This window comes from Gavia stellata, chromosome 15, assembly GCF_030936135.1.
Source record: "Gavia stellata isolate bGavSte3 chromosome 15, bGavSte3.hap2, whole genome shotgun sequence".
In the NCBI taxonomy this organism is placed as follows: domain Eukaryota; kingdom Metazoa; phylum Chordata; class Aves; order Gaviiformes; family Gaviidae; genus Gavia; species Gavia stellata.
The window spans coordinates 19,851,101-19,874,303 of NC_082608.1; the positions used below are offsets into that span (position 1 = coordinate 19,851,101).

General features: G+C 35.9%; 1 protein-coding gene across 1 annotated transcript in view; it reads left to right on the plus strand.

Moving 5' to 3' along the window:
* The window catches only part of USP10 (ubiquitin specific peptidase 10), a 56,551-nt gene extending 34,949 nt beyond the window's left edge, over positions 1–21,602 (plus strand). Inside the window, exons 5-14 of the mRNA XM_059824757.1 lie at positions 1,946–2,037; positions 3,610–3,719; positions 4,184–4,239; positions 5,708–5,811; positions 6,585–6,684; positions 7,961–8,141; positions 11,776–11,941; positions 17,073–17,217; positions 18,475–18,540; positions 20,486–21,602. Of these exons, the coding sequence (XP_059680740.1) occupies positions 1,946–2,037; positions 3,610–3,719; positions 4,184–4,239; positions 5,708–5,811; positions 6,585–6,684; positions 7,961–8,141; positions 11,776–11,941; positions 17,073–17,217; positions 18,475–18,540; positions 20,486–20,673 (1,208 nt within the window). The 3' untranslated portion in view covers positions 20,674–21,602. The remainder of the gene's footprint in view (positions 1–1,945; positions 2,038–3,609; positions 3,720–4,183; positions 4,240–5,707; positions 5,812–6,584; positions 6,685–7,960; positions 8,142–11,775; positions 11,942–17,072; positions 17,218–18,474; positions 18,541–20,485) is intronic.
* Positions 21,603–23,203: the final 1,601 nt, after the last annotated feature.

The window sequence follows — 23,203 nt, forward strand, 5'->3', positions numbered from 1 at the left end:
GTTTTTTTGGTTTTTTTTTTTTTTTTTTAATTTGACAGGTGTTTTTAATAACACAAGCTGGTGAATGAACAAAATGTTTTCTGTTTACCAGCAGAAATTTCTAAACATGATAATACTGTTCTAGATATGTTTTCAAATCAAGGTTGCATTTCACAATTCAGTATCCACCAAAGGGAATGTGAATTTTTTCTGGTTAGTGACGTGTGTTTTCTAACAGGTTTTGAAATTTTAAGAAAGTTTTCTCATGGTTGTAAGTGTATTTTTCTTCTGATACTCTTGTAGAAGTTCTTTTAGTTATTGTGTAAATGTTGGCTGTAAGATGAAAATGTGGTATTAAATGTAATTGCTGTACACAAAAATGATCTTTATGTTAAAAGAAACAAAACTCACTGTAATTGCTCTAGACATTGTTTACAAAGCAGTTTTATGACCACAAGAGGATGCTAAAGGTCCTAATAGCATTTTTTATTCAGTATAAAACAAAAATGGGGAAAAATACAGTTAATGTAAAAAGTTATTGATGGACATTAAAAATAAGTGCTTTTTTCATCATTTTATCCTCATTTTCAACAGTGTTTAGTTATATTAACAGAGATACTGTATGTGTGCACAACACGTTTCAAACTTTGCTGCTTTAACAATATATTCTGAAATACTTGCGTATTACTAATTGAACAACAAATATATTTCAACACTCGCAAAAGAATTTTCATCTGCATCTGTGCTAGGTGCTGACGTCTTCCCTTTTACATCTTTTTGCTGTCTGCCCTTTCAGGTGTCAGGTTCTTTGTGTAATAGAAGACTGATTGAAATATTTTCTCTTTATTGGCATGTTTTTATTTGGTTAGAATTGGTGGTGTCAACAGGAAATATGTTATAGGTAAAGAGATAGTTTGGAAACAGAAGGACATGGATTTTGTTTGCAAGTCTGCCACCTCCTCTGCTTCATTATGGCTTTGTGCTTCTGCCTTTCCACGTATGTCATGTTATCTTGTCTGGTTAGATAGTCCTTCTCGTGAACAGCTCAAACTCTTAAGGTTATGCAGTGTGGCATATAAGGGCTTTAGAGGCCCTCACATTTATTATAATAAATAACCCCCTTGCTAGACAATTGCTGTGTTTATTTGCATTTTTCATTCTGTCTTGTATACCTCTTGTCCTTATTTTGCAAATTTAAAATATACCAGATCCAATACTTTCCTTAAACAGTTTTTATTTAGATACCTAAATAACAGGTTAGACTTCCTGGAAAAACTCCCCCTGTTGCTCTCAGTTTCGTAACTGAGACAAACTTACTTATGTGCAGTGGTTTCTAATTTTTAAACTTGGGCCACTGCTGAAGTTTTTGAAAGCAGGAAAACAGTAGGCATTATGTTATGTAAGCCTGTTATCTTGTAGACCTTGCAAATATTAAACCAGTAAATAAAACATACTGTTCAGAAGACCACATTAACATCTGTCTCGTTTGCACTAAGATATTTTAGTTGTAAGGTAGTGTATGTTGAAACTTGTAATCTGAGATTGTTGTATCAGCTTCATTTCTCCTCAAAGCAGAAGAATTTGGGAAATAGTTCATAAAATTGGTGGCAAGGGATTACAGCTAATGGGATTTTTATCTCTGTGAAGCTATATATCTATATAAATAAAAGCATCTGATTTTAGGAAAACAAAAATAAAACAAATAGGTCTTCTCATTTTTGAAATTACAATGATTCGTTTTTGTACCAGCATCCTCCTGACCCAAAGTCCAGGATGTCTTCAGTTGAAGAAATACGTCTGATTTGAAATGCGAACAGTGTTTAAATGGAGCTAAAATTATTTGCTGAAGTTTCTGGGACTCTTGTTAATTGATTTGAATTATTTTGTAATGCGTTAACAGATATTTGTTTTGATGGCTAGCGTGTGCGTTTTGTTGATGCTCAATTTACTGTTTCTCGTTCTGCAGAAATACTGGAAAATGTAAGACTAATACATAAACCAGTGTCTTTGCAACCGCGAGGGCTGATCAACAAAGGAAACTGGTGCTACATCAATGCTGTATCCTTACCTTGGAAACATTAATACACTTAAGTTAAGATTTGTATATTATATCTGTCAAAGTTTTTTTTCTGGATTATTCTGGTAAGTATTTTAAAAAGTGTTTGTCTTCCTCTATCCTGCTACTGTGGTTAAAATGTTTAAGGCTAGCATCTAGAAATCCAGGGGTACATTGAACCTTGTGTCCAGGGTTCCCCTGCAGTTGGCTGCACAATCCTGTTTGCAGTTTGTTTCTGTTACCTCTGCCAAAATATTTCAGAACTGTTAACTTTCTCATGACTGAAAATCTTCTTGTAATTTCTTGTTATGTTTGCTCATGACTCTTTGGACATCAACTTAAGTGGTTATTTCTCTTTTGTACTTGAAGTAACTGTTCTTACTCTTAGGCTTTGTTTTGGCAATTTGGTAAGTGGATCATTTGGTTTTCTGTTGAGCAGGCTGTTGCTATCGTACCAGCTGTGTAAATGCAGTCTTTAAAATAATCCTTTTACAACAGGATGGAAGATTAGCTCGCTCTTAATGTATTAGAATTGTATTCCCCTGCAAAAATAACTTTTACATTGGGTAACAGAAATCTTCCTTCCTCAGGGCTGTATTATGATAGTTTTATTAATAATAATTTTTTAATTAATACATCTGTATCTCCTATGTCAGCAAGGGCTCACTGCAAGTGACAATTAGGAAACTTTTACTTTAACTGCTACTACTACTAGTGAAAAATATTAAGACCAGTTTCAAGACTGATCATTGCAGAACCTAATAACCTATTTCCAGACCAGCAATTGTGCTTTAAACTTCAGCTTCTATCTTACATAACCAGTTCTGCACTCGTCTGATTGTATGTATTAGCTCCCATTTTTTCAGTCTTAAAATGTTGTGTGGGAATTTGTTACTCAAGTTTTGCACACTATAGGGGTGAAGTTAATGTATCTCTCTAGCTGTTGAGACCGCTGCCTTTTGTCATTTTTCTGCCCCTCCAGTCTTCTAATACATTTCTTCTGCTCACTGTTCTCGCCAAGTAGCACAGATTTTGATGTTTCTAAAGTATTCTCTCCCAGCATACACTGTAGTTTTACTGGTTGCTCTGAAGTCTTCTTTATGCTGCAGAATGTTTCACACCACAGCGGGTTTTTTTGGTTTGGTTGTGGGGGTAAATCATCACCTGAACTTGAAGTCTGTCAGCTGGCTTCTTCCTTTCTTTTGAAAAACATATTACAGGTTATCACTTGCAATTTTCAAATTGTTAATTTTACAAAGTCTTTCCTGTGAAAGCGTTTTCCTCTCCTGCTCCTAGACTAAATGTTTCCTTCCCCTTTAATTAAGTTTTTGACACTATTAAAATGTCAGTGAAATCACTGCGTGTTACAAGACGCTAGGGTTTTTTGGTATAACTTCTGTACGTGATTAGTTAATGTTGTGATAAAAGTCCATCCATATGTTCCAGTTTAGTTATTGGGTTGGTCTACATAATAAAGAGTTAGCTTTGTTTCGCATATAATTTTAAATATAATTGAATATTTGGTTAATATGCAGATTACTTTTTCTGACTATTTCCTTAATGCCACTGCATAGACCCTGCAAGCCTTGGTTGCTTGCCCTCCAATGTATCATTTAATGAAGTCCATTCCAATGTATTCAAAATCGCAGCGGCCGTGTACCTCAACACCAATGATAGACAGTTTGTAAGTAGCTTCTAAAAAAAAAAAAAATCTGTGATCTGACTAAGCTCATTCAGAAATACCTAACAAATGATTGTTTACTGCAGTTGTTGAAAAGTTGATATGTATCCAGAAGTCTTTTTTGTGTGTTTTTTTGGTGATAAATGGCTTTTATAATGAACTTGGTATTTTACACTTGCTTGACTAGTCAAGGAAGATACTTCCTTTTGCCTGAGGAATATCAATTTTAAATAGTGTCTAGTATGCTGAAATGAACTGTGAGAGCTGCAAGAACTAGCCTAACACCTTGGTTTCATTAGCAATGATCAGGTTAATTTTTGTGTCTGAACTTTACTCAGACTTCATTATGATATTCTTTGATTTTTTTTTTTTTGACAGTAAATAATGACAATGATCTAATTTTATTATTTGTCCTCCTAGTCTTAACTTGCTGCTCATGTCTAGTTGTTCCTTCCATTCTGTTTCAGTGTTCGTTTAATGAATGAGTTCACTAATATGCCTGTACCTCCTAAAGCAAAACAAGGTGAGTAGGAATAGGAGGAAAAAAGTCTTAAAATCATGATAAGGTTTTGGGGTATGAATCTGCATTGTGTGATGTACTTAAGACCTTTAAATGCTGGTGCTTGATCCCATTCATGGCTCTTTGTACTTTTGGGGTTTCTTGGTATCTTAGAAAGTTTGCTGTTACTTTTCTGTCAGTGTTACACTTTTTTGTATTGGTGATTCATGTCAAGAAGTTGTAGGTGTTGAACCTTACATTTTTTTTCTTCTATTTGGTAGACCAAATGTACGAGTGCAATAAGAATAGTTTTTGTTGAAGGTTAGCTTAATCGTTAAGATGTCTTCTAAGAACATGCCCTTTCTAACAAAATCATTTGATAGTCACTGTATTTTACTCCACTTCCTTCCTTACATATTTCCAGCTGTTTGGTGTATCAGCTTGCTCAATTCTATCATACTTCCTTAAATACTAAACACATTCGTTCGGAACAAAATGGGGCCATAATAGGTATCTTCAGCAGTTAGAGATAGCCTGCAGGCATGGTATCATGGCTTTTAATTCCTCCCCATCCTATGCACTATTTCAGTGTGAAAACTTCAGAAGTGTATGATTCTTGCTGATAAATATTAGGATCAATGATGATTCTGTAGTGAGGAATAGAACATTTTTTGATGCAAATGAATTATCCTGTAGGTTTCATGTTTTTTAATCTCTAAACCAAATCTGTTGTATTACAAACTTATAGAAATAAAAACCCGTTTCAGGAATGCGTTTATGTAACATTATAAGAAAATATCATGAGGAGCTGGTTGTTCCAGCGATTTCCGAACAGTTCAGACATTTCTGTGGTTTGCTGCTTAAGTTTTGTTTCTGTAAAACAAATCTTAGTGTCTTATGCAACCTATTATACTTCTAGGTCATTTTATTGTATTGTGTAGTTTTTAAACATAGATTCTGAGGCCTTGTATTGCTGTTAGGTTGAACATTCTGTCAAACTGTTTCTTGTTTGTTTTTTGTTTTTTTTTTTCTGCAGTGAGAAAAAGTGATCTATTAGAATTACAAATATATAAAAGATTTAAGGAAGTGTTCTTTCAATACAAAAGAAGTACAAAAATTTAAATAGAACCAGAATTGTTCTTTTATGATGACTATGGATATTCTTGTTAATCTTCAGAGTGTTGACTATAAAAAGAGAGTACTATCTTTTCCAGACCATCTGTAAGTCTATGTAGGGTGAAGTAAGATGTTTTTAAGAAAACGTTTACGGATAAAAGTGTTGTATCTTAACAAATTCTGAGCTTGAGTCGCTAAAATTGTAATAAAACTATTAATAAAAAATAATTTTGGATTCCAAAATCTAATGATGTGTGATGAGAATGTTAAGGTATAATGTAGAAAAACTTCTACAAGAGTTGTACAAAACTTTTTGTTTCTACAAAACTTTCTACAGAAAAGAAAAATTTATATGTACTTCTCTTTTGCCTTGCAGCTTTAGGCGAGAAAATTGTGAGAGACATCCGACCAGGCGCTGCCTTTGAACCTACGTATATTTATAGACTTTTGACGGTTATAAAGTCAAGTCTGTCAGAAAAGGTGTGACTTAAAAATCTTTGATTTTTGTAATTGCATTGCAAGGCAGTCCCTGTCATTAAAACAGCATAAAGCCATACATCAGGTTCTGTGCCTAAATACCACTAAAACCAACTAGTTGATAGTTCATTACAATGAAGCTAGACTGCCTTGGGACTTGAATTATAGGAAGATATTAATTACCAGTTTGGCAGTTTGATATCTCAGAATAACGAAAAAATTACTATTGGAATGGAACATCTCTTTTTATAAAGAAGGTACCTATTGATATATATTTAAGAAATGAGCAGTTGTTCGTTTCTGCTTGGGATTCAGCTTCGAATGGTTGAAGGTCCACAGAGACTTCAAAATACTATTTCAGGTTTAGTTTCAATCTAAAGAAAAAATAATAGTTCAAAGCATCTTTTGAATTGTCCTTGGTTTGACAGCAACTTTTAATATTACTTTTAAAAGAAATAGCAAAAAAAAAAAAAACAACTTGCATGTTAAATCGAATTTGTATTGAGAAGAATGCAGAAATGCTTGTATCCAGGTCAAGCTTATGTGTACGTACTGCTTATGGCAGGTTACCAATTAATGTGTTGGTTCTTTTTGAACTGGTTAAGAGTGAGGGGTTGTTATAGTAAAATTTAAACTTTATTTGACTTCACAACTTAGGCTGAGTAGTTCCTAAATTAATAGGAGAAAGATAGATGTTCAATGTCACGAACCTGCTGTTACAATGAAAACATGGAAATGTCATATAATAATTTAAAAAAAAAAAATGTTTTATTCAGGGCAGGCAAGAGGATGCTGAAGAATACTTGGGATTTATCCTCAATGGACTACATGAAGAAATGCTGACCCTAAAGAAACTTCTATCTCCACATAATGAAAGTTAGTGGATTTTTTTTTTTGTAGCAAATTTAATTTCTTTCAAATATTCTCCTTTTTTTGTGGTTATTCTGTAATACAGAGTAATGTTTCAAGTAGATCTTGAGATAGGGATAGAATGCCGTGTTTTAGGGGACTCAGACATTAACAAATAATCCTTTGTTAAAACCTGTCCAAAGGATAAAATGAACCCATTCTATCCAATTTACAGATGATCTGAAGTGTTACTGGGTATTTGAAAAAGCATTATTGTTCTGTAAATACCCTGAATGTCAATAAGTTATATACCTGGTCCTCGTAAACAACAAATTTCTGTATTACAAATTTTTACTGAGCTCAACTGTGCATTATTTGAGGCTAACTCAAGTGGACTAGTCTTGTCTTAAGCATAGGTATGTTTGTCTGCAATTCATAACACCTGCAAAGTCAGTTGTTTACTGGGGTTTTGGCTCTCCCTGGTAGTTCAAAAATATATCAGTGTGTTTTTTCACTGATGTTTAAACCACTGTTAACATCTTTTTTTGAAGTGGAAGCTTCTAGACTAATGGCTAATTTATATCTGATATAAAATGGAACTTACTAAATTACTTTAAAATTCTTACAAACAAAGTTGGAGGAAAATTTTCTTTGGAAGAAGTATTAGAATTTGTATGCAGAGTAAAATGCCATTTTATTTTACAGTGGCTTTATGTTTGGGTCCCCTATTAAAAATAAAACAAAACACTGGTTTTTAGTCTTAGCCAAGTATAGAACTAAGATCACTAGTTTTTCAATTTCTCTTTAGTCGGGTAAATTTTTTATGATATAAAATGATCATTCGTTATTTTGTTCTTCAGCTGTGTGCAGTTTATAGCCTCCTGACTTTGGCACTTGCAAAGAAAATATTTGCTAAGCCTTGGGTTCCCTGTAAAATATCTGTGCAGAAAAAGAGTTGTATTTAATAATGGCATAATTATGTTTCCAGAATAACACTTGACTTTCTAATTTTCTACCCCATAAATTTACTACTAAAAATATGTCAAACTTTGCTAGAAAACTGTATCTGTTTACATACAGTCATCAGTGAGTTGCATTCTGTTAATATATGGATGTGTCCAGCTATGAGTGAGTCTGGAAAATACTTGTTCTCATTTACTTTCTCAAATCTATGATCTATGAAAACATTTTATCCTCTGAAAATTACTGGTATTGGGTTTTTTCCTTTCGAATTCTTTATCTATATACATGTTTTACATGTATATAAAAATGAATGCCTTTTTTTTTTCTTCCTCACTTTAAGAACTCTCAGTTTCCAATGGCCCTGAGGCTCAGACTGTTCATGAAGACGAGGAGCAAGATGAACAAGGGGAAGGCAGTGAGGATGAATGGGAGCAAGTGGGACCTCGCAACAAATCATCAGTCACTCGACAGGCTGACTTTGTTCAGACTCCAATTACTGATATTTTTGGTGGTCATATAAGGTATAGTACTTTTTTGTAAAAGTTGTTGAGACCGTAGGCTGCTTTACCTTTACAGATAACTTTCCTCTGCTTTGCTTTCTGTATTTTTCACCATTATTGGGTAGTTGAATGGAAGAGACTCTTTCACGGTTTGTTCAGGCCAGGAGTGGTGAACATTCTACCATGAATCACTTGTAATTGCAATAGAGGGTTCAGAAGATGGACGAGAATAATCAAAGGGTTGATCAATAATCAAATGAGTCTATGACTTACTGTAGAGTCTGAATCTTTTTAAGTGTCTTAAAAGAACAGACTTTAGAGAACAAAAGCCCTGAATTGCATATAGAGGAGGAGTTTGAAATATGTATGCTTTTTGTATATCAGTGTCTAAGAATTCCAAAGAACTTTAAAACTACCTAGTTTTTGTGACCTCTGAGGAATCTTGACTCATTTTGTAAATAAGGATACTAAGGGATAGTGAGATTTGCTAAGAGTTAAATCTGGTCAGTGAAAGAATGAGATAAAAAATTGTAAACTTTTGTTTGTTTAGACACTTATGTTTCCCAGAGGCAGGAAGGTTTTGTGTAGTAGTTAATAAATGTTAAAGGCAAAAGACATTTGGAAAAATGTGAATTACTACAAGGTGTTACAGGAATGAAGAGAACGTTGGACATTACTTGCATTCAGGTCTGATACCAGATGAAGGTAGAAAGTAGATACTGAAAGAATATTTTTTTGGAAAGGAAGCCTTATTCATGACTTGTTTGGAGAAATGTGTAATTTAAAATGAAAGCAAGGTAAACACTTGCTAAAAACATATTCCAAAACAAAAATGCTAGACTTGAAGAATTATTTTTAAATTGGAGACAGACACTTAATTGCTAGTGTTTGACTCCCTGTGATGCCAGGTATTCAGTCTAGAGGTGTGAATAATGTGGGCTAGTGCCTTCTGCCTGTGAAATGCACTGAAATTATTCTTCTGGGATTTGAGTCAGACAGCTGGCAAATAAAATGGTATTTTCCATAGAATTTGGCAGACAGATGTTTGTACGTATTGATGAAATTCCGTGTTGATGGTATGTTCGCGTGCCCAAGGTATTGTTAATACCTTTAGTATATTTATCATGGTCAGAATTGTTTAGATGTCTACATGATTCCGTTTGTTTTTAAATTAAGAATACTAAGAGAATGCTGTCTTCTGTAGAAGTCCACAGAAAATGACATAAAGCAAAGATAAACACTGAAAAAAAGGCAAAAACTTGTACTGAGCAACAGAATGACAGGGGCCGATCTGACCTCTGTTGTCTGCTGTCACCACACCCATTTTATTTAGTCTCTAAACTAGGTCAGGCAGTTTACTGCAGAAAGAGTATCCCATGTTGTGATGTTGGAAAACTTCATCCTCTGAGGCTGAGGGTGGAGATAGGAAGGAATCGAATACAGAATTGCCAGAATTGTCCCCTGAATGAAAGCATCAGAAATCGGAAAAAGCAACTAGGAAAACATGGTTTGAATTGACATCTTCTGCCTTGGGAAACTTCAGGCTGTCCTCAAGGCTTTAGTTGTCTATTAAATGCCTATTTAGGCATAGTTGCTTAAAAAACCCCCCAAACCAAAAAATCATACTTAAGGAATGTGAGACTTAAGTGTGTAAGTATGAATATACACAGTTCTGTCAGGATCTGGTTTGTTCATGTGCAGGAATCCCTTTTGACTTTCAGCTTGTGTGAATTTCAAATATTTGTTATGCAACCTAGCTCACAAGCCAGTTAGAAGTCTGCTAAATATTTCTGTAAGTAGTACCAGCTTTTCCCTTCAAATACAGTTATTTTAAAAGAAAATACATCAATTACATTGTTGTAGCTTAAGCAGGGTAGCAATGGGCAGTGCCTGTTTTCCTGAAAAATTCTTACTTTAGAGTTCTTACAGTACCCGAGAGTAATTAGTCATTGAAAATGATGCATTTTTCCCTTGACCAATTGACATTTGTAATTATTCTAATAAGTGATATTGTTACAGAAAAATCATAGCTCAGCAAAGGTTTTGCTATCAAATCAGTTTCTACATAGCTTTTTGAAGAAAATGTTTTGAAGAAATATTACAATTCAATTTCTAATTAAAAAAAATAATTCCTTAAGGTTATCGTTTCAGAATATCATCCATATTGTTAATTAAATCTTTAATCCATGGATTTGAAAACAGTTGGAGGAGTTAGCATTTTTCTGTTGATTATTGCACTAAATAATGGTTAGCTTAAAAAGGGTTTGGGAAGTGTATCCAAAAGCAGCAAGACTTACACAGTGAAGGGTTTGTTTATTGAAATACTGCGCTTGCCATGTGTTGAAGGTTTTATCCTTAAATATAGCCAAGGAGGAAGTGTTAAACTGAAATAAAGATGCTACTGTTTTTCATATACTTTCTTTCCTCTAAAGGATATGTATTTGCCAATATAAAGATGCATTGGCTTTCTGTTGGTGCTTCAGGGCTTTGCCTGAGTCAAAGGGGCTCTTTTGGTAGGAGTTTGCAGTACAGGCATTAAACCTGTATGTTAACATTTTGTACATGACCTGGAGAAATTCCAGCATGGCTACATGGATTAGAGCTATGTTAATTATCTTACTACTTTCAAGCTTTGTGAGGCACTGTAACAAGTGTAACAGTATAATAAAGGAATGATTTCTTTGGCTGTATAAAACCACATTTTTGTAGCAGCTGGGGCTTTTTAGTGTAAGTACTGTTTTCAAAATAAAAAAAAAAATTCTTGATCCATGTTCGATGGTTTTAAGTTTTCAGCAAAGTTTAGGAAAAATGAAAATCAGTAAGAGTCCACTTAGTGCAGTGACGTTGTGGCTGAAGAGTGTACAGTCTCATTGCAAAAAACAATGATTACCAAACCAGGCTACTTAAAGGCTGCAAATGAATACACTTTAAACAAAAATAAAAACAAAAAAAAACAGGAAACATGTTCTCATGCCCTAGGTTGTTATTCCTGCCAGTTTTCCGAAAGACTCCAGTTTATGTACAAAGGAGTACATGGACAAAGTCTGGGCACAGAAAATGATGGGAGGAAAAGGAAATGCCAGTCCTCGATGGAGCATGGTTTATATTTCTTATGGCAAGATTTAAGCAAACAATTTAAAATCACTGTGAAATTGGTCTTAGTGAAGTGACTAAAAAATTTGTGTATTTTTTATCGGAGAATCTGGAATCAGTTGTCATTTTCACAGTGGAACATACAGTTAGATAAACACTAGTATTTTGCACTTCCAAAGATCTGTTGGAAAACATAATTTCAAAACTCCCAACACAAAAAGAGTCCAGAGGTGAATCTTTTTAAATGCATTATCAAAATTTTCAGTATTTTTCTTTAAACTTTTAATGATTATCCAATAACTGTTTTAATCCTTGCATAAATAAAACAGTTCAAATAGAGCATACTGAATGGGATTATAAGTGGACGTGAAAGTCACTTATACTGCAGTAAAGTGGATTCAGGTTGTTGAAACTTATGCTTAACCTTTCTGTTTGTGTGTGTTGTTTTGGATTAACTATAAATTGAATTACTAAAGTAGACATCAGTCCCTTCTTACTTGAAGGTTCTATATTGTTGAAAATTACTCTGCTTTATTACATTTTAACTTTCTTGTTTCCATAGATCTGTTGTTTACCAGCAGAGTTCTAAGGAGTCTGCTACACTGCAGCCTTTCTTCACCCTGCAACTGGATATCCAGTCAGACAAGATACGCACAGTTCAGGATGCGTTGGAAAGTTTGGTGGCAAGAGAGTCTGTCCAGGGTTATACCACAAAAACCAAGCAAGAGGTGTGTTCTATTGACCCCTTTTTACAGTCAAATAGTAAACTTTTTAAAAGGGTTTTTACACAGCTCTTGCTTTACAAATAGTTGCTTGAACACTATTACTTATGTTAACAAAAGAGTTGCTAACCTTTTCAAAGTGTCTTGCAGTGGTAAAACATGTTACACTTGAACACATACACTGAAAGAGAACTAACTCTTAAACAAAACCATGCCTGTAAATAGGTATGTTTTCTGAGTTGGTGTAGTAATTGGTTGGAGATTTTACTGGAGTGTATGTTAAATTAACAGGGTGAACTGTGGTAATAATACATGCTATTATGAGTAAAATAGTTTTTAGCTGATCTTAACATACTGATTCCTGGGGATTGCCAGATGTTCTTAGTAAAGGAGCAGCACTTCAGAGTATCATTTGAAAGAACGCTCTAGCTTTAAGAAGAAAACTCTTGTAGCAGAACACTTGCATGGTTGTCTGTGCGGCTTTCCTCGATGGGTTTTGGTTTACACGTTTCACTTACAAATCAAAAATGAAAATACTCATTGGTGGTAGGCCAGGTGGAAGTCCATCTAGAACCTCACTAAAATGTCTGATGATCACTATCTTTCTCTCTAGATTAATAACCTGAAATCTTTCAATAGCCGGTTAACACCTCCACTCAGTGTCCTTGGCACTGCATAGTTGACTGGCTTGCTGTACACAGCCCCGAAAAAAGCCAACTTGTCAGTAATACTATATTCAGTTTTAGGTCATCAGTTCAAGAAGAATGTTCTTCACAGTTGGAGAATATCTGGAAAAGAGCAATCAAAATGAATGGCAGTATAAAAGGTGTGATGTAGAAGGAACGAATAAGGGGGAGGAGCTGTTCAGCATCAAGAAGAAAAAACACGGAAGTAGAGAGGTGGAACCAGATGTAAAACTTAGTATGTCTACGGCTGGTCTGAAAAGGAAAAGACTGATTTTTCTCAGTGATACTCAAACAGTAAATATGAATAGGACCTAGACTAGGTGTTACCTGTGGTGCTTATAGAGTTGTCCTTGCTGCTTTGAGAGAAGGTTGGAGAAACACCAGTCAGGATTTAAAACAAATCCTTCTAATTGATTCAGAGGGGATGGAGTGGAGGACCTTTTGAGATCTCCAAGCCCTGTGATTCTCTGTCACTTTTAAGTACCAGGACATTTTATTCTGTATTCTGATGCAGCTCTGCAAATTTTTTTATCTTATTTTTTCAAATAATACAATACATAATATTTGTAATAGAAAAATCCTGATTAGGAAGAAAAGCATGCTTTTGGCATTATAGTTAGATAACTTGTGATACAGGGTAAAAAATTAAACTTTTTCCCCACTGAGGTATTGCCTTGCTTCTTATGGTGTGCATTAGTAAAGAACATCATCTCTGGTGTGCATGGATTGCTCATACGGAAATTCTGTGTACACTGTTCATAACTTCTTCCAGTAGGCCAGGATGGAAAGAGGCTCTTGAGTTGTAGATGTTCTCTCTGACATTCATTTCTGTATCTGTACATTTTCTAAATACTCCAAATGAGAATATGGTTAGATAAAGAAAGGATGGACCATTTTCCTTGAAAAGCTAAAGATGGATAGCTGAAATTTGTCTGCCTTGTATACTCGGGAGGAATGTTAGAGAACATTTATTTCTCCAGTTGTCTTCCATGTGAAAGAAACATTTGCAATGCAAGCTCATCATGATTTACCACATAGATTTTGTTTTGCTAGTCATTCATTTTTTGGTTTTTACTGCAGATGGTTTTAACTTCTTTACTGACAATCCAGGGTTCAATTATGGGGTTTGGAAGAAATGGGTGTTCAAATTAGGTGCTGGAGGTTTGGTCTGGCTTATATTTGAGACTCTGAATGGAAATACAAGCATTCACAAAAGTCTTTTAGATCTTTTTTCAAAAGAAATTCAAGTTGAAATAGCTGTTCTTGTATTAAAATTGTAGTGAAAACACTGAACGCATTGACTGTAGAACAAGCACAGGACTTTGCAGATAGTAATTTTCAAAATGTATTGCGAAGAAGTATTTCATGTCCATTTTACAGAATGGGATCTTAGGACTACTGATAAAGTTAGAAATCATATTATTGTTAAAAATTATTACTGTCTTCTGATTGTTTTAATCTGGATTGTATTCTTTACAAGTTGTGGGCATAAACAATAGATATGAAAACAATAATCTTCCAAGTATATGTGGATGATTTCTCTTAAAGTTTGTTTTTTAATCACTTTGAGCTGATTTTGAATTTTATGTGTGTGTTAATATAAACAGGAAATCATGCAGATTTTCATGCAGTGTTTGAAATAATTAGGCAATTTCAATGGCAATAGGTGTTTAAAATGGAGTGGCATTCTCTTGCTGTTTCTGACTCAATTTCACTTCCTCACTGGCATTTGAAGAAAGTTGTTTTGTTCCTTCTGGTCTTGCAGATCAGTTTGTTAAACCTTGAATATTTCAGCAGTTTTTTTGTTTTTGAAGGGCTTAATTTTTATCCTCACTGAAGTGATTTACTTTTCAGTCTCTTACTCTGGTTTGCAGACCTACTCATGTTTTCTGACAAAAGTGAAGACTCTTGAGTAACAAACTAGCCGTACCTCATTTACTTTCCCAGGTTACCTTCCACATACTCCTTAGAAGAAATCTTCACATCCCCTGGAGTTCTCAGACAGCTCCTTGAGGATCTTACAAGTGTTTTCTTAGGACTCTGACTGACGTTCACTAAACAAACAGTTGTGGCTATCAGAACTCAGGGCCCCTTCACACAGTCAGGACAGCAGAACATGGGCCTGTTCCTCAGCTGCTGCTCTTCAGCCTGGCACCGTAACACAAAACTGCTTTGATCCATGGTTTGAGCAAATACGGAGCCGCGCAGCTGAGGTGCAGGCGTCTGTTCCCGTACGCCAGCTCGGTTGCCGAGGATGGAGAACGGCAACTGCTTAAACCACTGCCCTGAGGTTCTTCGTCGTCCTTTATTCCTGGTCTGGGCTGGGAGCTGTTAAGTTCTTTTTGCACAAAACTCTGAATTCAAAGACTTCAGATTTGAGATTTAGAAGACTCAATACGGGAAAATCTTGAGATAGTAAGTAACGGGATGAATCAAGTGCTATTTTTTTCTCTATATAAAGCCTCTCTGGATTTGCTCCCTAAAAGCAGAAGCTGTTCCATGCTAAGATGCATGGAAGATGCACGTTCTCCTGAGCTCATCAGAGAAATGTGTAAACTTCTTACCACCGTCACTTTCAGACTTTGCCTTCTAACTTCTTATTCTGCATGTTATTTCCTGGACATTGAGGAGATGGGCACCAGCAGGCACTTCTTGAACGGAAAAGAATAGGGTCCTGTTTGGCTTCCCAGTTTTAAAAAACAAACAAACAAAAAACAGCTATTGGTTCTCAGTGAAGCTGCTGCTGTTGCCAGGGGTTTGATGGGTTTTGGACACAGAAGGGCATATTTCAAACCCTTAAGATGCGGGTAAAATTTTGCAGTTTGTAGAGACAATTTCTGCTTCAAATGTAGGATTGCTTGTAAATTGGATCAGCTCAGGTCCATGCAGAAATCAAGTACCCTACAAAATCTGCTTGCTTCAGCGCCATAAGAGGTTTTACTTTTCAAGCTTGGAAAAGGGTAATAGTTTTTCCCCATGAGTTTCTATTCCACTCTTAGTAGGTTCTAGCAGAATTGGGCCTTGTATTGAAAAATAATAGGCTGATGATTTACAATAAAGAGATTTTTCTCAACCAAAAAAATTTGGAAAAACCTAAAGCAGTTATTTGGAGACTTGGTTTTTAAGTCATGATTTCTAGGAAGGCAAAACATTTTTGTTCTGTGATTCTGAGTCCAACTTCAGGTTGTCAGACAGTAGCTTTGTGGATTATTTGGTTATAACTGTCAAAAAATAAAGATTTAGTAGAAAACAGTGAGGTTCTAACTCATATTTTTCTCTCTGAATTTTCTTCAGAACCTTTTCCAAGAAACCAGCGTACTTTTTTTTTTTTAAGAGGAAAAGTTTCTAATTACTTGATCTCTTCTGTAACAGCTGATCATGATGGCTAAATCATTTTTAGATAGCACACATAACAGCTCACTTTGTTTTTCAAGGAACTTCTTGAATGATAAATACCTTCTGCTTAGTGCAAAATAATTTTCGAACTGTTGCAGTACTGATCTCTTACTCTTAATGTATTAAATTATTGTTATCCCCCTTGTGAATAGGTCTTTATTTTAATGATACCATTGTGAGAAGGTGTTTTTCAACAGTGTTTTAGGATTCATTTGATGAGAAGGGGGGGATTAAAGATAGTACCAGTTAAAGCTGGAGAAGTCTGTTGTAGAAACTAGTATTTCAGTGGGGAATTGTCAGGTAAGCTCAGGACACTCTTTAAACCGACACAGCATTCAAACTTTTTAGCAAAGTAGTTGCAATACTGCTTTTGCATTTCAATCAGTATTTCTGGAGACTTCAATGAGATTTCTCAGGATAAATCTAGATTTAGGTGTTCACTGAAAAATATTTTATTTTAGTAGTTTGCCTTTGTTTTTTTAACAGAGATTCTTTTTTGATTGTAGTTAATTTCCCTGTTAAAAATTAAGAGATGATTTGGATTAGTTCTTATTTTTCCTTCTATTCAGCTTTTTGTAAAAAGATGTCAGCTTTTAGAAACAAAAATAGCTTTTAGCAATTAAAACTTTTCCCTCGGGTACTGAGGTGTGGTGCTGTTGTCTTCTACAGTTCAGAGTTCTCTGAATTCAGCAGTTACGTGTTACAAGTTAATCTGACCTTTGATTAGAGTATAATAGCTCGCTAACAATTATTAATCACTAAACTTTCATGAGGAGTTTCTCCTGGGGGATCTCCAGCAAGGTGCGTTTGGTACTGCAGTACCTAAATATGTGTGCTTATTCTAACATGTTACATTCTACTAAAAGGTATTGGAGCTCTACTTCAAGACAACGCTTTGGTTGAAGATCCAATGTGCTTTAAGTCATAAACTGCAGTGTTTTGTGTTTTTTCTGCTAGTGCATTTAAAATTAACCACTTCTCTTTTAATGGAGTAATTCTGAGCAGTTAACAAAAAATTACAGTTTTTCTTCGTCTTTGTTCCATGTATGTGTTAGGTGGAGATCAGTCGAAGAGTGACACTAGAAGAACTCCCCCCTGTTCTTGTTTTACACCTCAAGCGGTTTGTATATGAGAAAACTGGCGGATGCCAGAAGCTTATCAAGAATATTGAGTATCCTGTTGATCTGGAAATTAGTAAAGGTAAAGATTTTTTTAACAGAACTTTCCCCTTTTTAGGGAGAAGTTAATGTCGTGTTTCCTTGGGATATCTGTTTGCGTTTTAGTTTTCTTCTTTGCTCCCAGCTTTGTGCTCAAGATTTCTTCTCCATAGTAGTCTGGAAACTTAGTAATTTGGATTAATATCTTGTATACTTTTCTCCCCCCCTCCCCCCCCCCCCCCCAAAAAAAAAAAAAAATATATATATATTTGGGTTTCTGGGTTCAGTCTTGCTGAACCTGACATTGCCTGTACATGAGTTTGGGCATCCATTTTGCAAAGAACATTATGGTGAAAGATTGTACAACCTTTGCACATCCTAGGCATTGGGTTGGCCAAATAAGAGCTTCCTGCAGATTTAAGGACTAAGGTTTTAGATTGCTGAGGACAAATAATTGGAAGTGGTCCTGTTGGATGAGGGGTATGTCCCTACACGAGGCTGTTGCCAAGTAATAGTAGATGGTTTTTTATCTCACATTTCATTTGGAGAAGTGGCAAATTATTGTAATAAACACTGGCTGATGAAAGGAAACTGGCATTTTGTAGAAAATGCAGCCTGAAGGTAGACAAGCCGTAGTTCAGAGGTTAAACAACAAAATTCTTTCATGTAACAAATATCTTAAGAGATACTGATGTTAAAAAGTGTGAGAGGTTGCATATAATCCAGCATCTGAAGCTTGCCAAATTAAATGCATTTTGTTTTGATCTGATAAATTGACTGTTAGCCAGACAGTAGCTCAAATGGGAAAAAATAAATAAAATTAATGATGACTCATACCTCAAGTGAGATACGTACTTTGTCAGAGAATACCCTTATGTTTTACTTCCATTTTTAAAATTTCCTTAAAAGAATGTGAATTTGTAGAACTAGTTCAGTTTGCCTTGGCTGACAAAAATGATGGTAGTATGACTTAGAATCTGAAATTGATTTTGTCATTGTCTGACAGCAGGGATGAAAAGAGAAGAATGAATAGTCTGAACTTTTGCCCTCTTCTTTTTTTTTTTCTTCAGTTTTTTTGTGGTATTTTTAAACCTTCCATAAATGTTAGTGTTCAGCAAACCTCAAAATTCATTCCCTTGATTACCAGGTATCAGAACCATGACCATTCTTTAAAGGCTGCAGAAGATGTTTTAAACTTTCTCCTTTAGTGTTGGTTTCTCTTGAAAATAACTCATCTCTTAAAATTTGAATTTCTAAGCTTGCTAACTATTGCCTTTGTGACTTCTTTTTCCTCCTCCAGAGCTACTATCTCCTGGTGTGAAAAGTAAAATTTTTAAAGGCCAAAGAACCTACCGGCTCTTTGCAGGTATTTTATCTATATGCCTCTAGTCCCTGTATCGCAAATACAAATTCTGCATATAGAATTCTAGAAACACTGGAGTTCCCTGAATTATATGAAATACTTTCTTTTAAATTGCACTGAAGTAGCTTGTGGGTGTCAGATTCTTGTATTTAGTGGGGGGTGTTTTCATATGTGAATATACACGTGAATTGTTATATCTGTACTTACATATCTCACTGATCCAGCTTTGTGCAAAAACAGAGTTCTGTAACAGATCCACCCTGAAAAATATCAGCAGAAGCTGAAATGCAGCTGTAGTATAAATATGCCTAAAATACACCACATATTCTCAGAATAATGTTTCAAATGTCTTTTGAAATGGCTGTTTGAATGCTGGCTTTGCATCCCTTTGAAGCCTCAAGATGAGTAGTGCTGGCAGGGTATGAATAGCATATTGTAGGTGGAGAAGTTTAACTTGGCGGAGGTGATGATTTTTGTGTGAGGAAACGATTAAGAGTGTCTGCGATGTATACAAAATACCTAAATTGGTAGTTAAGATTGGAAGCTCATGTAAGAATTCAGAAGCAGCATTTTAATATTGAACAAAAGAGTTTCTGGGCAGTAATGAATTTCCTGAAGTTTGAAACTCCTGCACAGTTTACGATTTGCACCTGCTTATTTGTGTTGGCATCAGGAGAACATAAGACCTCCGATTCTCTAGTTTATTAACTTCTATGTCACCAAATCTGTGCCAGTACTGGTGGCCTTACGTGACTCGGTGGTTTGGATCCAGTTTTGTGACCACTGAGGTTACAGAAGGAAATAACATACCTGTCTCTTGTGGAAATTCAGACTGTTTCTGGCAGTGTAATTTTTTTTTTTTGATAGTGGTTTTCATGGGACAGGTTAAGACAGCGTATTTAAGGTGGCTTGAAGAAAATGTGTTACTGCTGTAATTTTTTCTAACTCCTTCTGTGGAAAAGTACAATACTTCAGTCTTCTGTCAGTCTAGGACTTCTCATCCACAGAAACTGAGCTTGTTAGATGAATTTTAAATTACTAAAATAAGCTTTTGCAGAATTAAGTTTCAGTTGTCATCAAGGAGTTGCCTAATTATCTAACAATAAAGTTTAGAAAATCAATAATTCAAGTTTAAGCTACTGTACAAAAAAATGGTAAATTCCCCAAAATGTATAGATGTAGTATATTCTGCCTTTCTGCTTTGCTTAAGTCAAGTTACTCTAAAATGTTTATTGTCACAGAAGTGTGAAGAAAATCTGAGTAAGCTTGAAGTGTGGCTGTAGTCTGAAAGAGTGTAAACTTAAATTTCGTAATTACATACTTCTGCTCTTGTGTCAAATATGGCAATTCCTTCTGTTTTGTATTTGTTCTTGTTATGTATATGTTTAGGGCTCACATGTTCCTAGAAGGACTTAAATGCAATTTCTTCTATGCATCCTTAGAATTACATACATAAAACATCTCTTGCATTTGGAGGCAGTTGCCACACCTACCACTGAGAGCTCAGCATTGAGCTTTGGGTTTGGTTTCTGCAAGGAGAGCTGAGACGTCTTTTCTGCAGAACAGTTCTGACAATGGAGATAATTGAGGAAAGAAGCCAGTTTGATTCTCTCTTGGAAGTAGCAGTATCAGCAGTTAAGCCGAGGTGTTCAGTTCACAATTTTGTTAAGGAAGTTACCGAGAGCTAATAAATGTGAAACTTGTAGATTGTTTAGAATCATGAGATTTGGTATGCTGGAGAAACGTTAGTACTGTTGCATAACATCAAATGTAAGCAAACAAGCATTGAACACTTAAAGATTCTTGCTTAAGCCAGGTCGTATCATCTGGCTAAACCATGAGTATGCTATGAAAAAAGCAATACGTGACATTTTTTTCTTGGTTTACTTTTTCAGAGGCTGTTTATCGATGTATAGTGTATATGTGCATCATGAATTTCTCTTTGCAGTTGTCTATCATCATGGAAACAGCGCAACTGGTGGCCATTACACTACGGACGTCTTCCAAATTGGTCTAAATGGCTGGTTACGCATCGATGACCAGGCAGTCAAAGTGATAAATCAGTACCAGGTGGTGAAGGGGTCTGCAGAACGCACAGCCTACCTCCTGTACTACCGCCGAGTTGACCTGCTGTGAAACTTCCCCTTTTACGCTGTGTGTGCAAGATACCTGCTTTGTAGAACGCCAACTATCACTAACTTTCTTCTCCTGTAAATGCTCTTTTGAGTGAATCTTTTTCTTTTTTTCTTTTTTTTTTTTTTCCCTTGCAACTATGGGATAGAGTGATAAAGGAAACTAACTACCTTGGGTTTGTGCACAACATAGTTTGTGTTGACTTTTGACTTTGCAGAATGAAGTCACTTGGTTGAAAGACTCAGTCTCATGAATCACAAAAATAGAAAAAAAAAATTAATCTGAGTTAATGCTGAATCCTAAGATAATAAAAGGGGATTTGCATTCGATTCCCACTTTCTAATTGCGTAGTAGAAGAAAACCCTGCACCAGCAACAGAACTTGTAGATTTCTGTGAAAATGTTTTATCTTTACTTAAGTAAAAAAATAAAAAAAATAAAAAAAATAAAAAGCGCTCTCTGCTTCCCCAGTAGTTTTTGATAAGTGGTAAAATGAGCCGACGTGTATGAGATGGAAATGGTCCTATGTGCTTCAAAAAATGTACGAACGTACAGAATGCAGAGTTGCTGGTTCCTAATAGGAAGACACATTTTAATAATTGTGCGATGAGAAACTGCTTAAGTACACATTGCAGATCAAATATTTGGAGTTAAGATGTTAGTCTATATAGATGGGTGATTGTAACTTTATTGCTATTAAGAAATTTCAAACTGCATTTATGCTTCTGTGTACATGAAATTAAGAAAAAATGGGCAAAATAATTAAGATTGATATTTCTTTAAGTCTGCTTTGTTTAATTTTGCTGTCTGCTCTCCTATAATGTTGAGTTCCTAATTGTACACAGTTTAGTGATATCTAGAAGTATAAAGTTGTCGCCCATCAATAAAAGTCACAAAGTTGGTTTAAGGTGTGTGTGTGCCTTTTGTTTTTCCTCAAGTGTAAATTCTACCCTTGGAAACTCCAAAAATTGCTATGTAGCACTTTTGCAAGGTATAGACCGCGTTCCCCAGATGAAGGGCAGATGATTTTGTCTTTTACAACTTCTTGAAACTTCAGAAATATTCCCATTCGGCATTGAGGTGGAACTGAACTTGGAGGGGAGAGAGGAAGGGAGAGGAGATCAGTCAGCCCAGAACAGCTCCAGGTGTGACGCAGGGCCGGCAGCTGGGACGTGCTGGTCCCAGGGCTGAACACCCGTCGGGCAGAAGAGGGAATTGAATCCCTTCTGTGCCCGACTGACGGCCCTGCACGGTTGTTTTTGAGGTGGATGTTGTTTTGTTTGCCTTTGACTAAAATATTCCCTTCTTTTGCCCATTGACATTTTAATTGAAAAGTTTGGTAAAAATATTTCCTTGATCAGCTTCCTGTTTCCTTCCCTGCTGCTAAAGATGATAAATCTGTACCTTGTTTAATCCTTAATCTGATGATAGTGGTGTTACGTGCTTAGTGCATCGCTGCAGAAGTGTTACAATTGTTGCCAGTGAAACGGGGCTAATTTTAGCACGGATTGTCAATAAAAGGTTGTCAATAAAAAGCATACACTCCCACCAAATACTGTTCGCTTTTTTTAAGATGACATTTAGAAAAAAAAAAGTTATTTTCTGCAAAGCTGTGGGAAAAAAATTAGCTGCATTAATTTTACAGGTACTGTGTTCCAATAAATTCCTTTCATATTTTTTTAAACTGCTGATTCCATTTGACTTTGAATGGCCCTGCTGATTTGCCCCCTGACTTTTCTACCCTCTCATGGGACGGTGGAGAACTTGGGGCTGTCCTGCCTGTGAATCACTCCTGGCAATGCTGTTCCCATGTCGGGAGTGAGTGAGCTTCCCTGGGGCTCCGTGGCTGGGGCGAGGCTGCTTGGGGTGGTCTGTTCTCCCTGCCCAAAGCTGGGTGATCTTCACAGGGATGATCTTCAGTTTCTTTCTTGAATTATTGGGCAGCGTTAACTTCGTATCACTACCGCAATCCTGATGCTGAGAGAATTTTACGGTATTTTGTCAGTTGTTCTGGATATCCAAATGTATAGGGGTTTTTTTTGTTGTTGTTGACCAGCAAATTTTTTTCGTATTTTCTGATCTGAAAATTACAGAATCGCTGAGGTTGGAAAGAACCTGTAAGATCATCAGGTCCAACCATCAACCCAACACCACCATGCCCACTAAACCATGTCCCAAAACTGTGCCTGAGACACTGTTCTTGATTTTTGTGACATGACGCCAACTCCGAAACAATTTTCTGTCCAAAGCTTGTTTTGATTTTGGCCACTTGCAGGGAAAACCTCAGCTCCCGGCTGCTCACTGGGCATGGTGCCCCGAAGCCGGGGCTGCCGAGGCAGCGTGCCTGGGGGCTGCGGAAGGGCTGGCGCTCCCAGGGTTTCCCAATGCAGGGCCGCCCGTGATGGGAATTGCCCCAGAGCCAGTGCTGGTGAGACATTGGTTCTGCTTTGAATTTGAAATCTGGGGGGAGTGGGAGTTGTTCCAAATAGGAAAGAAACCAGATTTTGAAATTACTGTTCTGTACTGGTTATTAT